This window comes from Spermophilus citellus, assembly GCF_964194105.1.
Source record: "Spermophilus citellus genome assembly, chromosome: 10".
Classification (NCBI taxonomy): Eukaryota; Metazoa; Chordata; class Mammalia; order Rodentia; family Sciuridae; genus Spermophilus; species Spermophilus citellus.
Genome location: NC_138197.1, coordinates 59,086,603 through 59,107,089, shown reverse-complemented (window position 1 = coordinate 59,107,089; position 20,487 = coordinate 59,086,603). Strand labels below are relative to the sequence as shown.

The window sequence follows — 20,487 nt, the reverse complement described above, 5'->3', positions numbered from 1 at the left end:
TATACTTGTGGGATTTAGAATCACATGGTTCGATGTTTCATAGCATCATCTGAAATAAACATCTAAAAACTTCTAAATTCTCAGTCAATAAGCCAAAAGATTGTACTTGAACTGATAAGGAGAGTGGAGAATCACTTCATATATTATAAAAATATGTAATACTGAGAATGTGAGCTAAATTGCCCATATTAATGATGTGGCAGCACAGGGAGCAGGCAGATTTGCTGTTTAACCCATTTAATGATATTTACTATCAATTTAATTACAAATTAATTAATACTCTTAATAAGACAGCAAGGTAGGAATCCATGAATCAATTTCTCCAAAACCCATCTGTGTGTGACTGTAAAAGATAGGACAAATTCTTTTTTCATCCAAGCCCCTCCACAGTGCTCTGGGCTTGGCTGTGTGATTTGCTTTGTTCAAAGACAAAGTAGCAAATATAAAATGAGCAGAAATTTAAACACCATTTGTACATTGTGGTTTGCCCTCTTTTGCTACTCTTGGGACCTCTGGTAATGCCACCGAGGAAAGGAAGCCAGGCTAGCCTGGTGGAGACATACAGATCAAGTATTCTTACAACCCTAGTCAACACCATTTCCTTTGGCTTCAGCTTACAAAATGACTTAGCTGAACTTGGTGAGACTAGCTGTGACCAGGAGAATACCACCCAGTTAAGCCCAATTCAAATGGCTAGCCCACGGAATCATGAGCTAAATAAGTATTTGTTTGCTTTAATTAGAGTAATTTTTCATATTCATTTTGAAATTATAAATTTATTGATATTCACTCTACATTGTGATCTTTAAAGGTGAAAACACAGTATTGATAATGAACGCAAAATTTTATAGTGCTACTTATGAAGGATGTAGTAAGAACAACTTGATTATATCCATCATCAGAACTTAAATAACCTCTTTCAGAAAACTTTAGAAAACTTTCTTAATAAGATTTCTCTATTTTAATGGGCAAGGTGGGTAACATAAATGAAAAACTGAACATCCACAGACGATAGTTGGTTGTGATTTAAAAAAAAAAAATCCTAACATCATTATGGGAATATGGTATTCAATAATAGCTCTGCTTATTTATGTGGATAAAAAAATCATGGCTCCCTCACTACCAGTTAAACTAACAGCAACAAATGGCAACCACATTTAAGCAGAGTAAGATCCTTATGAAAACAAATGAATGCCATATTTTACTTTATTTAATGTGCCTAAATTTAGAAAGAGAAAAATTTAGGTATGATGATCAATTGTTTAAAATATCAGCCTAATGTAATGGGAACTACGTAAATTTAAGCTAAACTTCAGTGCTCAGAGCTCCAACACATCTTTTGAAAGCAGCTGTGTATTGTCAGCCTGGAGAATTTATCAATATAATTGCAAGACAAAAAAATATTATTTTGAACAGGGGTACACAGGAAAAGAGAGCTGCAACTACAATTGCTGATGTTATAAAGAGCAATGCCTTTTTATCTTTAGCCTCAGTTTCCTATCTATACACCAGTATTTTGATTTTTTTTCTGTATGCATTTGTATGTTAGAATATTCTACTTTTAAGTATTATCAGACAGATATTCATTTTTCAGATGTTTTAAATCTCCATAAATCATCAAATTGCTACTATAACTAATTTTAATTGTTAAAAATACAAAGTGAAGGATTTTCTCTTATAGCTACTGAACAGTCTGGCACATATGTAAGTGTACATGTGCACACACACGTGTACATGTGCATACATACATGTACACACAAATATTAATTTCTAAATTAATGTTTATTTAGGTCATATTTCTAAATTCTAAATGTTGTTACATAATGCATAGATAACAGATTTCTAAGTAATATTTCAATGCATTTATATAAAAATATTCAAAGCATTAATAATTCAAATGTTATAAATTAAATTTCCATTGGAGGATATTTTATGTTTTCATTTTGACATACAAAGACATTTTTATTCAGGTAAGCATTTCATTATATATTTCTGAAAGAATTGTATTTTAAAACCAACCAAAATATTCCTATCATGCCTAAAAATAACAATAATCTTTTAATATCATCAATCAGTGTTTAAGTTTCTTACTATGATTTACATTTTTTTAAGTAGATTTGCTCATATTGGTATCCAAATAAGATCTACACAATTGCTGATCTAAATATTGAATCTCTTAAACCATAGCTTCTCCAACTCACTCTCTTTCTCCTTCTTTCCTTCCTCCCTTCCTTCCCTCCTTTTTTCTTTCTCTTCCTTCTTTCCTCCCTTCCTTCTTTCTTTTTTACTTCTAGGAAGGCATTATACTATAAAAATGTATTTGTGCATTGAAGTAGTTGAATCTCAGATTTAAAAAAACAGAAAATAAAAATTCCATAGAATGTTGCTAACTTTAATTACAGTTCTATATTTAAATAATGTAAAATTGTTCTAGATCAGCCTCCTTGGGAATTTAGTTATTCATAGTAACTCTCCAGTCTGTAAAATGTACTCCTTGCACATTTGCTAGGTTTATATGCCTGATGTTGTGGACATAACAGCACAATCATGGACTTCATGAATCTTGTAGTCTAGTGAAGAATAGAAACAAGTAAACTTGTAATTTGCATGATGTGATGATGGTTATGAATACAAAAAAATCAGTTGTGAGAAGCACAATGTCATCCTTATAGTTTGGATCTGGAATGTCCTCTAAAGCTCATGTGTTGAAAACTTGACCCCAATGCAGCCATATTCAGAGATGGGGCTTTTGGAAAGTGGTTGGATCAGAAAGGCTCTGGCCTCATTGGTGGATGAACCCACTGCAACCTGAATGGACTGCTGTGAGGTGGTAGAAATTGTAGGTAGGTGGGCAAAAGTTGGAGGAAGTAGGTCACTTGGCAGGTGGGGTGGGGAGTGCCCTGGAGGACTATATCATGTCCCTGACCTTTCTCTCTCTCTCTCTCTCTCTCTCTCTCTCTCTCTCTCTCTCTCTCTCTCTCTCTCTCTCTCTCCTTCCCAGCTTTTATGTGCTGAGCAGTTTTCTTCTGCCATGCCCTTCAACCATGATGTGCCACCTCAAATCAGGCCCAGAGCAATGGAGCCAATGTGACATATACTGAAACCTCAGGAACCATGAGACAAAATAAAACTTTCCTCCTCCAAGTTGTTTGGGTCAGTATTTTGATTATAGCAATGAAAAACTGACAAACACTGTCATGAAAGGCTTCCTAAATTGTTCTTGTTATATTTCATCTTATTACATATTAAAGTATACATACTTTTGTAGAAAATGAAGAAACCCGGGTTCTTAGCAAATAAAGATTGATTCAGTTATTATATTTTTTGTGGGGACCATAAGAAAAAAATTGGAAAAGTCAAACTATACACACATACCTGCATTTATTATATTAAAAGTACTTCTGGTTGTTACAAAATATGATGTATTTCTATGTTGGATATATCCATGAATGTTGTTTCTGTTCATACCTCCAAATGAAAGAAGCTATAAGAAGATTGCTTCTGAATAAAGTTGGATCAACATGTGACTTGTATTGTTAATATAACCTAATCTACTGTTTGGCCATAACTAATTGGACAGCAATGGGCATCTTAGTCAAAGAAAATGTTTACAGATTATATTGAATGAATATGGCTTAGAGTGAAGGCCTACTGTGTGTTGTGAGTGAAAGCATAGATATCCAATTAGAGTCCCTATGTGTTTAGACATGGGGAAGGAGATAGAAAACCAAAGAATGTGGGTATCTTTAACTAGAACTTTATCTCAAATCTAAACTCTCCATGAGGCTATACATTCTAGTTCTATAAACACTGGAGCCCATAGTGGAAGACCACATAGATGGGAAGACAATTTCAAGATCTATCTATAGCACAGATGATAGTCCCCTAAAGGTTCTTCTATTAAAGTCTTGGTCCCCATCATGGCATTAGTGGGAGGTGGGTGTTAGAACCTTCAAGAAGGGTTGCTGGTGGAGATCTTTAAGTTATTGAAGGCATGTAATTGATGAGGATTGTGGGACTCCAGTCTCTTCCTCTCTCCTGTTTGTTTCCTAGTCATGAGATGAGTGATTTTGTTTCTCTACATGCTCTTGCTACAGGTCCAAAGTGATAAAGCTAAGCAATCCTAGATTGAAATCTACAGAACTATGAGCCAAAATAGACCTCTTCTCATTATAATATGATTATCTCTGGCATTATAGTGATGGGAAGCCAATGGATTATCTTTATTCATGTTTTTGTGTCTACTCAAAGTGATCACCATTATTTATTTTCTACATAATTAAAATGTCCAATTAATGTAATTCTAAATAATGTACAATATTTTTCACAATGTCAAATTGAAACTACACTTTTTGGACGTCACAATGAACTTTTTCACTGTGTTATGGTGTGGATGTGAGGTGTCCCCCAAAAGCTCATGTGTGAAACAATGCATAAAGGTTCAGAAAAGAAATGATTGAGTTATGAGACCTTGCCCCAATCAGTGAATTAATCCCTGGTGGGATTAATTGAGTGGTAACTGAAGGCAGATGAGGTGTGGCTGGAGGAGGTGGGGTATTGAGGGTGTCACTTTGGGGTATATATTTTGTATCTGCCAATTGAAATCTCTCTCTTGGCTTCCTGATCATCATGTGTGCCGCTTTCCTCTGCCACACTCTTCCACCATTATGTTCTGAATTACCTAAGCTCTGAGGAAGAGTCTGCTGTCTATGGATTCAGACCTCTGAAACTGTGAGCCCTCAAATAAACTTTTTTTTCTTCCACAATTGTTCTGGTCAGGTATTTTAGTCACAGTGGTGAAAAAACTGACTAAAACAAACTATAATAATGAGTAAGAATATTTTAAAAAGTTACAAAAACCCATGTTTTTCAGGTTAAAAAAGGAATTTACATTTTTAATAATATAAACAAATTTATAACAGTCCTGTAGTTGCCAATTATTAGATTAACTAATATTATTTTTATCATGTTATGATACAAGTTAATAAAACTATTTGGTGCAGAGCCCAAGACACACCTAATAAATTATATATAACCCTTACATTTTGTGTAATTAGAGCTATTAAATAATTATCACATGTATTTGCTTATTTGATCTTGACAGTTTCACTTTCCTATATTGAAACAGCAAATTAATGGCAGATCCAGGATTTGAACCTAGGTCTTCAGATTACAGCTCACGTGTGCTTACTACTTTAGATAAACACAATCTTTTAGAATTTAGCATAAAGTAGGAGATTGGCTTATTTTCACTTAATTTAATCTCTTTCTTGTTTATTAGAGAGAAGTTATTTTAGTAAATACAAAATAGGGTCATTAGCTAAAACATTTTAATTTCGACTGTGTTTAGATTACTTTTATCAAATAGTAAACCCAAACTACCAAAACCTTAAGATATATGAAGATCAAATTTGATCAAAATTTTGTTTTTAGATACTTGCCAATTATTCCTCATAATGAGCGAGCTTTCTTCCCCAAACTGTTATTTCAATTTGATAAGAAAATGTTGCTGATAGTGAAAAACTAAATTAAGAAAAAGTTATGCTAATCTCTTTCATTGTAATGATGAACATTTAACTGAGAATTTATTTAATAAGAGTACAGTATAGAGAATCATAGATTATAAATTCTAATTTGTGATTTTAAACACTGAATTATTTATTTTTTGAGAGTAAGAAAATCTCATTAGATGATCAATAGTCCACAGAATTTTCATATTAAAAGTCAAAGGGAAAACTAGCACAAGGAAAGATCTATTATAACACAAACATTATAATATAGAAAAGACACATTTTTCTATCAGCATTCTAGATATACAGAAGTCAAATATCTCCAAAGCTCAATGGCAAGTTACTTAATGTGTAACTCAAAACCATTTGGAGCCTGGTGGAGACTCTCAAATTGCATTTATTGCATCTAAAATCCTTGGCTATTTTTTAAAATGTATGTTATTCATATACCATTACAAACACAATTACTTGCTTTCTTTCCTTATCAGGTAACTTGCTCTATAACACAACTCTCAGAGAGTGAGTAACAGTTCCTGCTTTTCTAATAGCCACACAGAGGAAAACAAGTATTTCCCATCAATAGAAGCTTTTTATAACCATTCTGCCATTAAATATACATGACAAATTCCATGTGAATTAAAGGTATGTGTAAATTCCAGTTTTACTGATATCCTAATTGGAAAAGAAAATAGAAACTATAAAGTTTTCTAGATATTCTTAATTATAGGGAATGAAATGAAGCTATGATTATCTGATGATTCAAGCTTCCAATAATCATGTTTTCAAAGTACACAATGACAAAGATAATCAAATATATTTGCTGAAGGATAAACATGTTCAAAAATGCCTTTCAAATAACAATAAAAAAATCATTAATATCAGTGACATTTTAGGGTAAATAGAATGGTAAAGTTCTGTCAGATTAACAACTAGAAAAAATGTCCATGACTGCCACCTTGAGTAAAATTCAGGATAATGCATTTTGGAAACCAAATTAGCAGTTGTCTACTGCAGTTATTACCACTGGAAATTAACATCAATCTAAATTTTTATCATACAAGCAGTTCAAGCAGAGATCGGGTCCTATTATATTCTTTCGTTTTTCCACATCAGTATTCTGTGTGCATTTCATTCCAATATGCCTCCTGAACAAGATGCTATTATAATGGGGGACAGTGATTCCTTCATCAATATATGTCATCAATATATGAAATAGATATATAAAATATATGAATATATGAAAAAAGTTGACTACCCTTCAATTGGTCCTTCCTCTGTCTTCAGTATTCCTACTTACTTCTTTTCCTAGCAATACTTCTAAAATTCTCCTGTCCATCTTCACCAGAAACACTTGTATTTAGGTGTGTACACAGAGATATTCTCATATGCTATTCAAATATTTATAATTGATTAGATTTAATGGGTTACTTTTCCATTCATTACAAAGGACAAAATCTTAAGACCAAGACTTAGAATTCTAAATGGAGGGCTAATTTTAAAATTAATTAGATCTTCTGCCATGGCTCACCTAGCCCAGGGCCTGCCCATACTTTGGGAACCTTGAAACATATTCAAACACAAGACCCAGTAGTTACAGAGGTATCACTTAGAGTTAAAATTTCAAGTCATCTCCTCAAAACCTTTCAGAGCCCCTACACAGTCCTAATTAAGACTGCCCTTTCCTTGGGTTCCTGTGCCACCTATTGTGGGATTTAAGAGCAGATGGAGGGTGAGGAGTCACAATCAGTCCATTCAGGCTGACTATCCTCTCTCAAATAATAGCCATTTTTCTTCTCACCCCCCTTATCATACTCTGTGCTCTCTTCTTGTTCCCCACCACATGCAATAGAACATTGATCTTAGTTTCTACTTAAAAATAACCTATGTTCTTTTTAACGGTAGGACATTATTAGATTATGCAAGTTTACTGGAACTGTCTTGTTCCCTGAAAAAAAGGCAGGTTCTAAAGCCACATTTCCTGAGTTTGCAAATTATTTCAGTTATCTTTGTCTTAATTTCCATATCAATAAAATGAGGATCATGGTAGTATTTACCTCATGGAATCCTTATTGGGATTACTTAATCCATGTTGAACACAGATTCTAAGACTAGTGACTGACACATAGCAAGCATGCTGCAAGTGTTGGCAACTGTTAGCCACTACTTCTCCTGTGTGTGGTGGTAGTACTGTACAATCTCTGTTCACTTCCCTTTAATAAACCTGAAATGCTTTCCACAATGTCTCCACAAATCTCCATAAGTATTAGCTCAAAAACCATTTTTCCATTAAATGTTCCCTTGTCCCTTCAGCTGTGATTTCCAGTTCCATGTCAATACCTTCACTTTCATATTCCTCCATAGTGATAATCAATATTATATTTTCTATTAATTCCCAATTAGAAGGTGAGTTCCACTTTACAGAAAATATCACTTTTGTATTGCTTCACATCATTTTTTTTTCCACAAGGGAATTTCAAGTGGTCACTGGATTCAGTAACAGATACGTTAATGATGCAGTATATTACAATGAGTTATATTAGAAATCTGTATTCCAAAACTGTTTCCACTTAAACCATTTTTCAGGAATTCTTAATCCCTCAAAATAAAAGCAACAACCTCAACTTCCTTATTAATACAGACAGATTATACAATCTATATCAACTGTAATCAAGACAAGGTTCCTAGACAGATAATGGCAGAGGAACTTGTATCATATCACACTAACTGCCATAGTTTAAATGATTTAGAGGAAAAAAATACTTGAAATTACTGAACAGCAATCAAAATCATGTGTACATTGCTTTTCCTGAGGGTATCCACCAGTCAGAAAGTTGTAATGACTGACTTGCAGAGGATGGACTTTAGAACTGCCAGAGCGGCTGTAAATAGAGGGAAAATCCTAAAAAAGAGAAGTCACAAGGAGGATACTCCAAATCTGGGTCCAGTATAAGTGCTCAGTTGATCTCTATAAGATGCATATGAGGAAGGGAAACTCCATGCCTAATGGGAAGTAAGAGAAAACAAAGAATGGAGATCTCTCATTCGTCTCTTCACAAGGGCCCAGGTTTGAGATTTGAGTCCTATCAAGTTAAAGGTGCTGATAAACACTGTTTACAGACCTAGACTAACAAAAGAAACCCCAGCCTCTACAAATACAAGGTGACCAGCTAATAATTTAACTGGTCTCTATTATGATGAAATTAGAAGGAAAATTATACAGATACCCAGGTTAGTGATTGACACCAATTACAGATATTTAAACATATGCAATTGTATTATTTCATGAAGAATAAAGATTAGGATTGGGTAAGTGGTAAAGAGGGAAAAATGAGTGAGTACTGGGAGTACTGAATGAAGGAGAAAGGTGCTAACCCTCAGTTTAAGAGAATTAAGTAGACATAGTATATTATAAAACACAAATTTATTTAGAAACAAAATATTTGAACAAAATTTTTGAAAAGAAAAACATCTTTTATTCTTATAAATAGGTTTACTCAAAAGCAGTTTTAAATGACATGAACTCACAATATAATTTTATGTCAAATACACATCTCAATTTTAGAATATAGTACTAACAAAAGGTAAAACATCTAAAAATGTATCTAGAACAGATATTTTTTTAAGAGAGAGAGAGAGAGAATTTTTTAATTTATTTATTTTTTTAGTTTTCGGCAGACACAACATCTTTGTTTGTATGTGGTGCTGAGGATCGAACCCGGGCCGCATGCATGCCAGGCGAGCGCACTACTGCTTGAGCCACATCCCCAGCCCCAAGAACAGATATTCACATATTGTTTAAGCTAAAAGATGAAGTTCTTCCAGAAAGAATTTTTAAAAACCCAAAGCTTGTCATGTTTAACCAAGAACTTGCTTCCAAATTAAGAGTTTTCTGAGAAACTAAATACTAATTGTTAAATAACTGTGCTCCTCCTTGATTTGTAAGAAAGGTTTTATTTCAATGTAAATTCATGACTGAATACTTCAGCCCTGATTTTTTTTCCTTTTTGCCCTTAAATTCATATGTATACACTCATACCAATTTGAGGCATTATGACAAAAACAAAAACGGAAGATACCATGATAGATGGAAGACTGTCAGCCTCTGGAAAACCTCCAAATTAGTGTTAGCCTCATTTTCTGGTATAGAAAAGTAGGTTCTCCATGAAAACTTGAAAGATGCCACAATTTGAAGGTAAATGCCTTTGTGCCCTTCTCTCCCAAATTGAGTAGTTATTAACATTGATTCTGGTCACGCTGTCTAGTCATGAATCCTGGCTTAGTCAATTATTCTATACTGTTGGGCAAACAACCTTTCTATGCTGTTTCCTCATGTATTTACAACCATTCTATCCCACAGGATTATTATGAATATTAAATGAGATAAAATCAGTTTTAAAGCACTAAAAACAATGGCCAATACAATATTATATCAGTTTTCAAATTTGCCGTATCACCACTTGTTTATGGGGAAAGGTCCTTAGATGAAAATGCTTTATGAAGTAAACAATGTCATATGGAAAGTCAGATTATGTAAAAGAATCTAATATATGAGTAAAAAATCAAAAAGTGCAACATTTTTATTTATTTTTTTTTTACATTTACCTTGGCTTCATACAATTCAGGAAACACTTTCAATAACAGTATAATAAATAGGCATGGATAATATGTATCTTTGTGGTTCAAAACAATACAAAACTATAAAAAGCTTAATTCAGAATAACAAAAGTTTAATTACAAGAACACTTGAATATACAGCACAATATCACCACCTAGTGAACACTGAACTCAACATTTTTATTATACATAGCACTTGCCCTATTTTTCACTAGGGGGATAAACCTTTTTAAGTAGAAATACACTATTTCCATTGATACAAGAGGAATTAAAACATATGTAAAATAAATACTACAAGCTCACCGAAATATTCTAACTATAATATCTTTTAGAAGATTGGGCATCTAAAATTTGTTTCTAAAACAGGGTTAACAGTTAAAAGTAGTTTTGTTCAGAAATTTAAAATACCAAAGACAGCATGCAAATCACCAGAAATATCTGACTATGACTTACCAATTAATGCAAAAATATTAGCTGAAATAGACTTATGAATTTAAAAGTACAAGGTTGTAAGACATCTTTAAATATATATTTTACTCTACCTACATGCTATCTGATTTTCCTAAATCTGATAAATAGAAATTTTACCACCAGTCAATGGGAAACATTTTTTTTTTGGGGGGGGGGGTCCAGTCCCTTGCAGAGACTAAGCAATTAGAAAATTTGTTTTTCATTAACTGAAATGTAACTGTTGGCCCTACATTTACACTTTACATAACAGAATAATTTCAATTCACTCAAATAATTATTCTTCAAATATTGTAAGAGCTTAAGTTACAGAATCTGTTATTCCAAGTTAATCATCCCATTCTTTCATTTATCTTACAACAAAACTATTAATCCTCCTCATTTATTCATACTTCTTTAAACAGTTTCTAACATTTTTAAGAATGATTACAATCCAACACAAAAAAATAATGTGCCATGAATGGCCTGGCTTGTGCACAGTAAAGACTATCTCCACTCTCCATATCCTACTTCTCTTTTATATATGTATATATTTGGTTGTTGATGGACTTTTATTTTATTCATTTGTTTATGTGTGGTGCTGAGAATCAAACACAGCGACATACACATGCAAGGCAAGCACTCAGCCTACTTAATGAAAAACATTCACAAAATAGCAGTCAAAAACTCAGTTTGTGAATCAGATCAATCTATGTTCATTTAGAGACAGAGTGGTCTTGTGGCAAGTCATCAGATATACTTGACCTTTAGCTTCTTCAACAATCCAGCAAAATTCAGTATCTACTGCATAGACATATGAGTAGGATCAAATGGGACAATATTGGTAAATCAGCCAATATGACACCTGAAATATTACAAGTACTCAATAGATGGCAATTTCTTTCCCTTTTTCCTCATCTTTTATGTGCCATATGCACACATACATTGCTCAATGAACTGATCACACTCCAGTATGCAGAAACAGTATAATGTTTTTAATATTGTTCTTGTTGGAGAAAGACATTTCTTTTGGCTTGCTGGTGATGAACTGTGCTATGAATGAAATGAAACTCTGAATGAAATTATTAAATTCATCAAAAGCTCATCTTTTAAAAAGCATAATATGAAGACATTATTGGATTACTTCACTGTGACAAAATTTCTTACCCTAGAAATAATAATCAAATCTTAAAAGAATTTTGTGTTGAATTTATAAATGTGTTGAAAAATTTATTCACAATCTATTCACTTTATTGTAATTTTTCAACTTGTTTTACTATATTGGAAATGTGTCCTCAACATTTAAATATATAAAGCACTCTAAATGAAAGATAAGTTATTCCTAGAATAGTAAAGTAGAACCTGAAAAACGTAAAATATTTGTAACTGGTTGAAATTTCTTTTCCCTTTAAAGTCTTATAAACCACCAAAATTATAATAGTTTAATGATTGAACTGCTTGTGTTTTAAACAGCAATAACCTTGATATTATATCCTGATATAAAGACAACATATAACATATTTACAAGTAGATACATGTTTAAGCACTAAACAACACAGCAAACAAAACTTAGCACTAGATCAAAAAATTAGGCAGATAATGGGTCTGGAATGCTCTTGTCATGAAATGCAATTTATTTCCTCAAATTAATTGTGATTATACATTATAGATTTTCTGTGTTATTTGCTTCATTCTATACTAAAATGTTCAGTGTACACTAGCTAATATTTATCATATGACATGTTTATGATTTTTATGAATGGTAGGGGATAAATCCTTTTTGAAATTAGGCCCATACCAGACACAACTTAGTTAGGACAATTATCCTCATTTGAAATGAGGACCAAACATCTTGCCTTATTGATTATAGAGTCATAAGCAAATACTAATTCCCCAAACTCCTATGTTAAATGTTTAAGTAAACACACGGTACACAGAAACCTAACTAATACTATCTAAAGATAATATTCCATACTAGAATTTCACATAAGGTAGAACTTGATCAAAATTATTCTGAAGTTGAAAACTATGGACTAGAACTTTTCATGATACTCTTTAAAATAATCCTACTCACAGACTAGTAAGAATGATTGTAAGGTTATCTAGTAAGGAAGTATGTTTTTTTCATAATCACTTTTTAATTACGAAATTCAAAAAAATTCTAATTTTTTAAATCCATTACAAAAGTAATATTTGATAATCCTTTAAAAAGTTCAAAACACAAACATAATGTTTGTAAAAGCAAGGATCGTTTTAGGAATGACTGGACTTCTCAATCTTTTCAAGTGGAAAGATTTCACAGGGATGAGTTTGGTGTAGTATTGAACAACTAAAGGAAAAATGATCTGTTAAATTGAGCTTGTGTATCTTTCACATATTTATTTAATCTATTTCACTCTGTGGAAAATTCAACAGTAAATAACCATCTTCTAAGGGTCCAAGAAAATTTAAATCAAAACATTTGTCTTTAACTAAAAAATACTGATAGACATCCTGTTTTAAAATAATTAGAAAAAAATAAGCAGCTCCTTTTAATTCACAGTATTCTTTTCTAAAATACCAAGTACTGTATTTTATGTTATACAAAACGAGGAAGATTAACGTGTTTCCTTCTTAATGTATAATTTCTCCAAATTTAACACAGAAGTGACTCAACACTTAAAAATTAATTGGAATGGTGATCTCTCCAAACAGTCTTCTTCAATTAAATGGGGTGAAATGGTCTCCAGACCAGATCTGAGTGGAAAGTTTTTCCTCTCAGAAATGTTCCTAAACACAAGCCTTGCATTATCAGACAACAAAGCTGTATTTCCTAAATTACACTCTTTTTTTCCCCAAGTTTGGTTTCCTGGATTTCGTTCTCTATTATAATAAATTCATGAAAGCATAATTTCTTTGATTATGCTTTCTTATCTGACTGAAAATATTCTGGCTGGGTGTGGTGCATACACCTGTAATCCCAGTTACTTGAAAGGCTGAGAGAGGAGGACTACAAGTTCAAGGCTAGCCTGTGCAAAATTAGCAGGACTCTTAAAATTAAAAGGGCTGGAGACATAGCTCAGTGGTATACTGCTTGCCTATCATCCCTAAACTCAATATTCAGCATACCAAAAAAAAATCTGGGTAAAATATATTTTCATACAATCACTGTTATAATTGAGTCATTCTACTTTCCAAGTACTGTATAGAGGTACAATAAAAGAATGCTCTGTATTTTTTCCTCAAGACTTTTGTTGTTATTTTTACCTGCACTCATTTTCATATTTGCAAGTTGAGATGTTTTCTAAATATTCCAATTATTTTAAACAGGAAAAAGCTTTATTCAACACTGAGGAGAAAGTAATTTGTCCACATTTACGGCTATTTTTTAAAAAAATTTAGAAATGTAAAATTAGGTTGAGAGATGACTTCTATACACAGTTTTAGCTTTCCATGTCAAAATTAACATGCCCAAATACTTACCTGTAGTAAAATGACAACCCAAGGAATGAATGAAAAATAGTAAATAGAGAATGCAAACATTAACACACACACACAAAATATTACCCAGCAGGTGTTCCCTAATTTACAAAATAGTTGCATCAAATGATTTCATAACTTTCTATTTTTTTTTGGGGGGGGAGGGGAGATAAGGGAATCAAATACCAATTTGATTTACATTTATATGACCTCGGAAGTCACTTTTTTTTTTTAACCTCTCAGGAAAAATTTTATTTATAAGATCTGAGCACATATATTATCTCCTAAAAATCTTGTGAGATATTATCTTCTTGTCAGGAGAGAGGCATGGAATGGATATTTCCTCAGCGTCTCCTGACATTTTGATTTCAGATACAGGTCTTTCTAAATGTGGAAAAAAAAAAGTAAACCACTAAATTTGTGGTCATTTGTTACAGCAGTCCTAGGAAACTAATACAACAATGTATTTCAGAAAAAAAAGTCTCTTTAAAAGGTATTATAATCAACTCAATTTATCTTTGGCCTTTATACATTTCATATTAGGAATTAGTGAAAAAGCTTCATCATTTCTAGATTTTAAATAAAAAAATAATACACTGATTCCTAGATTACAATGACCTTCTCTTTTAAATTACTATCCATAAATCTATTTTAATTTATGATTAAAATTATAATTACTGAAATAGTAAACAACTTTCTAATCAGGAATATTGACTGATCATTTGTAAATATTTTTCAAATAATTTCTGAAAAGAATTATAAATTAGTTCCACTGCTGTGAAGCATACCCAGTTTTCTTAAGCTTGTATGTACAAAAAGTTTCCAAGCTTTTGAGTGCTGGCAGTATCAAAGAGATAATTGTAAACAATTTTATCTTTCTGTTATTGGCTTCTGAAGCAGGTCTTAAACTTTTCAGTTGTTTATACTTAACTTCCTTGTATTTGTTGCATACAATTAAAGTATGTAATAAAAAAAAACTGATGTGATCTGAGGATTACCATTATGCCTAAAACAAATTCTATAATTCCCACCTATCAATTATTCTTTGTGGAGACAGTCTAAATATTACATCTACTTTTAAAGGTCAAAATATCTCTGATTTTACCACATAAACCTTTGAATGTCCTGACTATTTGGCCACTGAAAAGTCTTACTCAGAAAAATATAAAAAGTTAGGAAATTAACAATTACATAGCAACCCAGTTCACAAACAAGTCTGGATGTGGGTGGTAGAGGTATGTTAAGCCTATAAATAACATACGGTAAAATAAAGTAACGAAATTCTAGCAGTTTTTGAGGAACTGTAGAAGTGAACAAGCATATGAAAAACATTAAATTCCAGAAAACTGATTTTGATTTCAATGAGTCAGCTATACTCCAACCAGCAAATACATAGACTGGAACTAACAAATATTTCATAATTTCATATCTTTGAAAAACTCTTTTCCACACATAGAAAGTATAATGTCTATTGTCTGCTAGCAAGTATTTATGAACATAAGTGAATTTCCAAACTAAAAATATGGAGGCTAAGGTAATCAAACAAAACTGAATTCTACGTTTCCAAACTAAGTAAAGAAAAGCCTTAATTTTAGTAGGAGATAGTAGATGAGGAAAAGAAAAAAAGAGGGTGAAAGAGAAAAAATAGAACAGTTGAGGAAAATGAAAACAGGGTTCATGACTACTCCGATCACCAATAACAATTCCACCATTAACTACCACAAAAGCACAAAATGCAAACCCCAGAAGGATATAGGGCCAAGTTAGAAGGAAAAGCATACTCAAGTTCTTAAAGGACATGGAATACACCAAAAGAAACTGAAGAATTTTCCTGAATTCTGAAAATGGTCCTTTGATAGGGGGAAGCCGCTCTTCCTTCTTCTTTTGTAGCTCAGTTTTCCAGGCTTCAGTTAATTTCTGTGCAATGACATGTCCTGCGCAGAAGACAGCCCAGATGATATTTGTTTGACGAAACATGAAGCCACAAAACCCAAGCAAGGCGGAAGTTTTATGATTTCCATAAAGACACATCAAATAGGCAAAAAGAGTAAAAAACATGGATCCTGCTTCTGTATAATAAAGGAAGTTAAAAAAATACAGTATTGGAAACACTGCTAGTGTTAACGTTGATAAGATTCTCTGGATACTTGAGGCAGCCTTTGGGGGAAAAAACATGAAAAATTATTTTCACAACAAAGCAATTATGCTATTTCTGAATTAACAAAGATATTTATTAAAAAAAACAACAATAACAAAGCCCCACTTCAATTTTATTTAGGAGTTAATATTAATCTAATTTTGGGCTTTGCAAAGTTACTAAATAAGTTTATAAGAATACCTGGTACTTTTTAGTTATAATTATTAGCTTGGAAGCCACTAAAACATGTTATGTGCCAAAGCTCCTATGGCTTAAAATGATTTGAATGACTTGAATGATTCAACAAATAGTTGAGGAGTTTTTGGCACAAGACACCAAACTAAACTCTGTGGAGCATAGAGATGAAGAGGACACCATGCAGGTAGCTCCAACCCCCCTGAGCTTAATTCTTAGTACCTTCCATAAGCATTCAACTTGCCATCATCACCAATTCCCTTGAAGGACAGCCTTTTAAAACCTTACATGAGACAAATGTAAAAGGGCATATAGCATCTATATTATTTGACCAATGATCTTACTTTTTCATGAAGGATTTTTGTGAAAATAGTAGGCCTAGTCTAAAATTAAACATCTTCTTTGGGCCCTTCTGATATGACTTCAAAATTTAAGTATTTTTATCTCCTTAAATTGTATCCTTCACTTAATCTAACTCACCAAATCAGACCATGATTAAATTTAAATTTAAATTAATTTAAATTTAAATTTAACCTTTGATTAAATTTAAGGTCTCTCATTCCTCACAAGAATAGGAATAGAACCACCATAAGACCCAGCTAATCCACCACTCAGCATTTATACAAAAGTACTAAAATCAGCATACTATAGTGATACAGGCACATCATTGTTTATAGCAGGGCAATTCACAACAACCAAGTTATGGAACAAACCCAGGTGTTGATGAATTAAAAAAAAAAACATGTGGTACATATACACAGAGGAGTTTTATTCAGCCATAAAGAATGAAATTGTGGTATCTGCAAGTAAATGGATGGAACTGGAGAATATCATGTTAAGTGAAATAAGCCAGATTCAGAAAATCAAGGATCAAATGTTTCTTCTCATGTGCAGAAACTAGAACAAACTAATGGAAAAGGGAGGTTAGAGGGAGATAAGTGGAGTAGAATGAGGTAGAAGAGGAGGATGAGGGATGGGAAAGAGGAGGAAATGAGAAATGCATCTGACAACATTATACTATGTACACATATAAATATACTATAGTGAATTCCAACTTTATGTTTATCTATAAAGCACCATTAAGAAAAAAAATTAATAAACAGAAGGAAGACCAGTAGAGTATAGGAAAAGGAGCAGGGGAAGGATGGGAAAGAGGAGGCAGTAGGGATTAAAATGGAGCAAATTAAATTCCATGCATATTTTGACTATGTCAAAATGAACCCAACCATTATTCATAACTATAATGCACTAATAAAAGCATTTGAAAAATAGATAAATAAATAAAATTAAGGTCTCTTCATCACCTCCTATATAAAGTTCAAAATCCTCTCCATGGCATATAAGGACTTTCTTGACTTCAGTCCTACCTGCATCTCCAGCTTTATATCCTTATGGTTGATAATTCTATAGTTTCAAACAGCAATTCTCTGCATTTCATTGTTCAATGCCTTTATGCCTTTACTTATGCTATGTCTGCCAGAATTATTCCCCTCTTCAGCAGTATCTGTTCATCGTGGTTTAGCTCTGGTGCTACCTTCTCTGTGCAGCCATATCCAAGGCCACACAGTCCTCCCAGTAAGGCCGTAATAAGTGTTCCTCGGCTCCTTCTCTGTGTCCTCATTCTCATGCCTACCTCCCTCTCATAACTGATACTACTGAAATTATCTCTTTCAATTACTGAATCTTTATATCAGGCACTAGCCGAAGAACCACCTATTTATTAATCCTCTACTCTTCATAACACTTCTATGAGGTAGATTTATTAGTACTTATTTAACAGTTGAAGGCACAGAGTCATGAAAGGTAATCTTACCAAAGTAATGCAAGTAGTAGTAGTAGGGATAGAATTCAAACCCAAGAAACCAACTTCCAGGACTTGCAGTCTTAAATTGCCTCATAACTCCTAAAGCAAAGTCTATTTTCCCTATAGAAGATATAAATTCTGCAAGGAAAGACTGCCTTACTTAAATATTTTCTAAAATGGGGGTGCAAGATTTCCATTAACTGTCACAAACATACATAAATTCCAGTGTTAAGAACATATTTCTCCAAATTTCATGTGAACCTGACTGCACAGAAACTTGTAATAAATTATGTTAAAACATACCTTGTTTCTGGGTTGTAGCTTTCGGAAAAGCAAATATAGTAAATAGAAGTTGCCAACACTGAAGAGAAGATTAACAAATCTGAGCATTCCAATGGAGCAGACAATATGTTCAGACCATCCAAAAATCCAACTGGCAGGTTTGACCACTCCAACAGATACCAGGTATAAGCCAGGTAATGTAGTAATCATAGGATCCCACTTAAAAATGAAAAGCCAACAATGAAGCAAAATCAAGAACTAATACTGAAAGGACAGCACACATATGTTAAGATCCAGTTTTAATGATCATGACATTTGAGAAGTTATTTTGACATGGTTAAAAAAATCTTAGTAGATTAGATGTCTACTTTGAGAAAACAATTTTTTTTTGCCTCTGTACCTGTTTGTAATAAATTAAAATTTGTTTCTAATTTCCAAAAACTGCTCTCTAGAACACCTGTATTTTGGTGCCTAAATTGCAAAGGCTCTTATTTCACAGCTTGTAAAATTTAGTTCAAACTCTGATGGGTTTAGAGAGAAAGAAGGGTTTAGAGAGATTGGTCCACAGGCTCTATGATAGCTAACATGTATCAGTTCCCAAAACTGTGCTAAATCCTATTTAATCTTGTTGCATACCCTATATTAGATACTATTATTGATGTCATTTTGCAGATGAGTAGCCTGAAATCCAGAAAATTTTCTAAGGTTAATAACAGCATCAAGATTGAAAATCAGATTTTTTTTCCCAAGATACTTTAACCAGAACGCATTATGTGTCACCAGAAGAGGAGGAATATGCTTTGGTATTTATATTTATACATTTGTGTAGTCAAACATATATTTTAAAATGATATAACCTGACTGGGTGCAGTTTATCCAGCTAACAAAAGGTTTCTAAAATGCCCAGAAAGAAAATTAATGTAAACTATCACTTTATTTTTGTGGCTGAAGATCCCCCATCCTTCCTCCGAAATACTGAGTGAGGTGTTTTCACTGACGCTAACGTGAAGTTTTCTGACAGGTTCAAGGCACACCCCAACGCCTCTGTAATCTTGGAACTGGGGAAGACAAACTGGGATAGTCAGTTGCTAAGAGGAGAAGCACTAGCTCGGCTCCCCATTAGTTACTCTCCCAAACCATTCCTTCTTGAGAGACAGATAAGCTTTTTATTCTTTCATTTTAACAAACATTACGAAGCTCTGACACAGGAACAAAAGATTACCCAGCTCCTTTTACGTTTGGAGGCTGAGAAGGTGCAAGGGAGAGAGCCAAGGATAAAGGATGGGAAGGAGAAGTCAGCGATGGGAACGCCGGGCCCTCCCTGGCCTGTCCTAGGGTAGAGACAGGTTGCGGACCCCACCTGCGAGAGGGAGAAATGGCCCTCACAGTAGCGCTGCGCCTGCGGCAAGTGGAAGATCTCGTCCATGTAGGGCTCTCGCAGCGCCCGGCTGAAGGCAGAGAAGAGTAGGCATGACACTAAAAAGGTACAGCTCAAGGCAGCTGAGAAATAGTAACCCTCTAGCTGCGCCATTCCTGCCCCCATTGCCACTGCCCGAGGACCCACTCAGAGCCTGGAAAGCCGAGCTTGAAACTCCGGCTCGAAACGGGCGCGCAAGGCGGGACTGGCCGGACAGGACTGAGCACAGCCGGAAGGCAAAGGATGCTGGGAGAGCGCGGGCCGGAAGGATCCGGTCACTGTTTCCGGAGTGACGAATTTATGTAACGGACCTGACTGTTGCCCTGTCAATCATACTGCCTGAGGCGCCAGGAGTGGTGAGAGCCTCCGGGGAGGGCGGTTCTAAAGATCCGCTGCAATGGAGTTGCGCTGTTTGATGGTTTGAAAAGAAATCAGATCCTTAACCTGCTGGGGTTTGTTGGTGGTGGTGGTGGTTCCCATTTCTCACCAGAAGGTGGCATCATTTCCCCACGTTTCCAATTTCCAAACTTAAAATTTTGCATTTCCTTTTCCAGTTATTTCTGTTCTCTCTTTTCAGGGATCATTATTACTAAACCCTTCAATTCTAAGACATTTCTCTTGC

At 33.7% G+C, this 20,487-nt stretch overlaps 1 protein-coding gene and 1 pseudogene across 2 annotated transcripts in view; both read right to left on the bottom strand.

Moving 5' to 3' along the window:
- LOC308658212 (dTDP-D-glucose 4,6-dehydratase-like) overlaps window positions 1-7,869 on the bottom strand; it is a 62,185-nt pseudogene extending 54,316 nt beyond the window's left edge. The window contains exon 1 of the transcript in view: window positions 7,787-7,869. The product of the transcript in view is annotated as a dTDP-D-glucose 4,6-dehydratase-like (transcript). The remainder of the gene's footprint in view (window positions 1-7,786) is intronic.
- Window positions 7,870-14,189: 6,320 nt separating this feature from the next.
- Window positions 14,190-20,091, bottom strand: ALG10 (ALG10 alpha-1,2-glucosyltransferase). Its single transcript, XM_081309431.1, has 3 exons — window positions 19,809-20,091; window positions 18,470-18,667; window positions 14,190-16,187 (listed from the first exon to the last, which is right to left on the bottom strand). Exons 1-3 carry the CDS (start codon window positions 19,989-19,991, stop codon window positions 15,132-15,134), a joined length of 1,437 nt encoding a protein of 478 aa, XP_081165557.1. The 5' UTR covers window positions 19,992-20,091; the 3' UTR covers window positions 14,190-15,131.
- Between the last annotated feature and the right edge of the window lie 396 nt (window positions 20,092-20,487).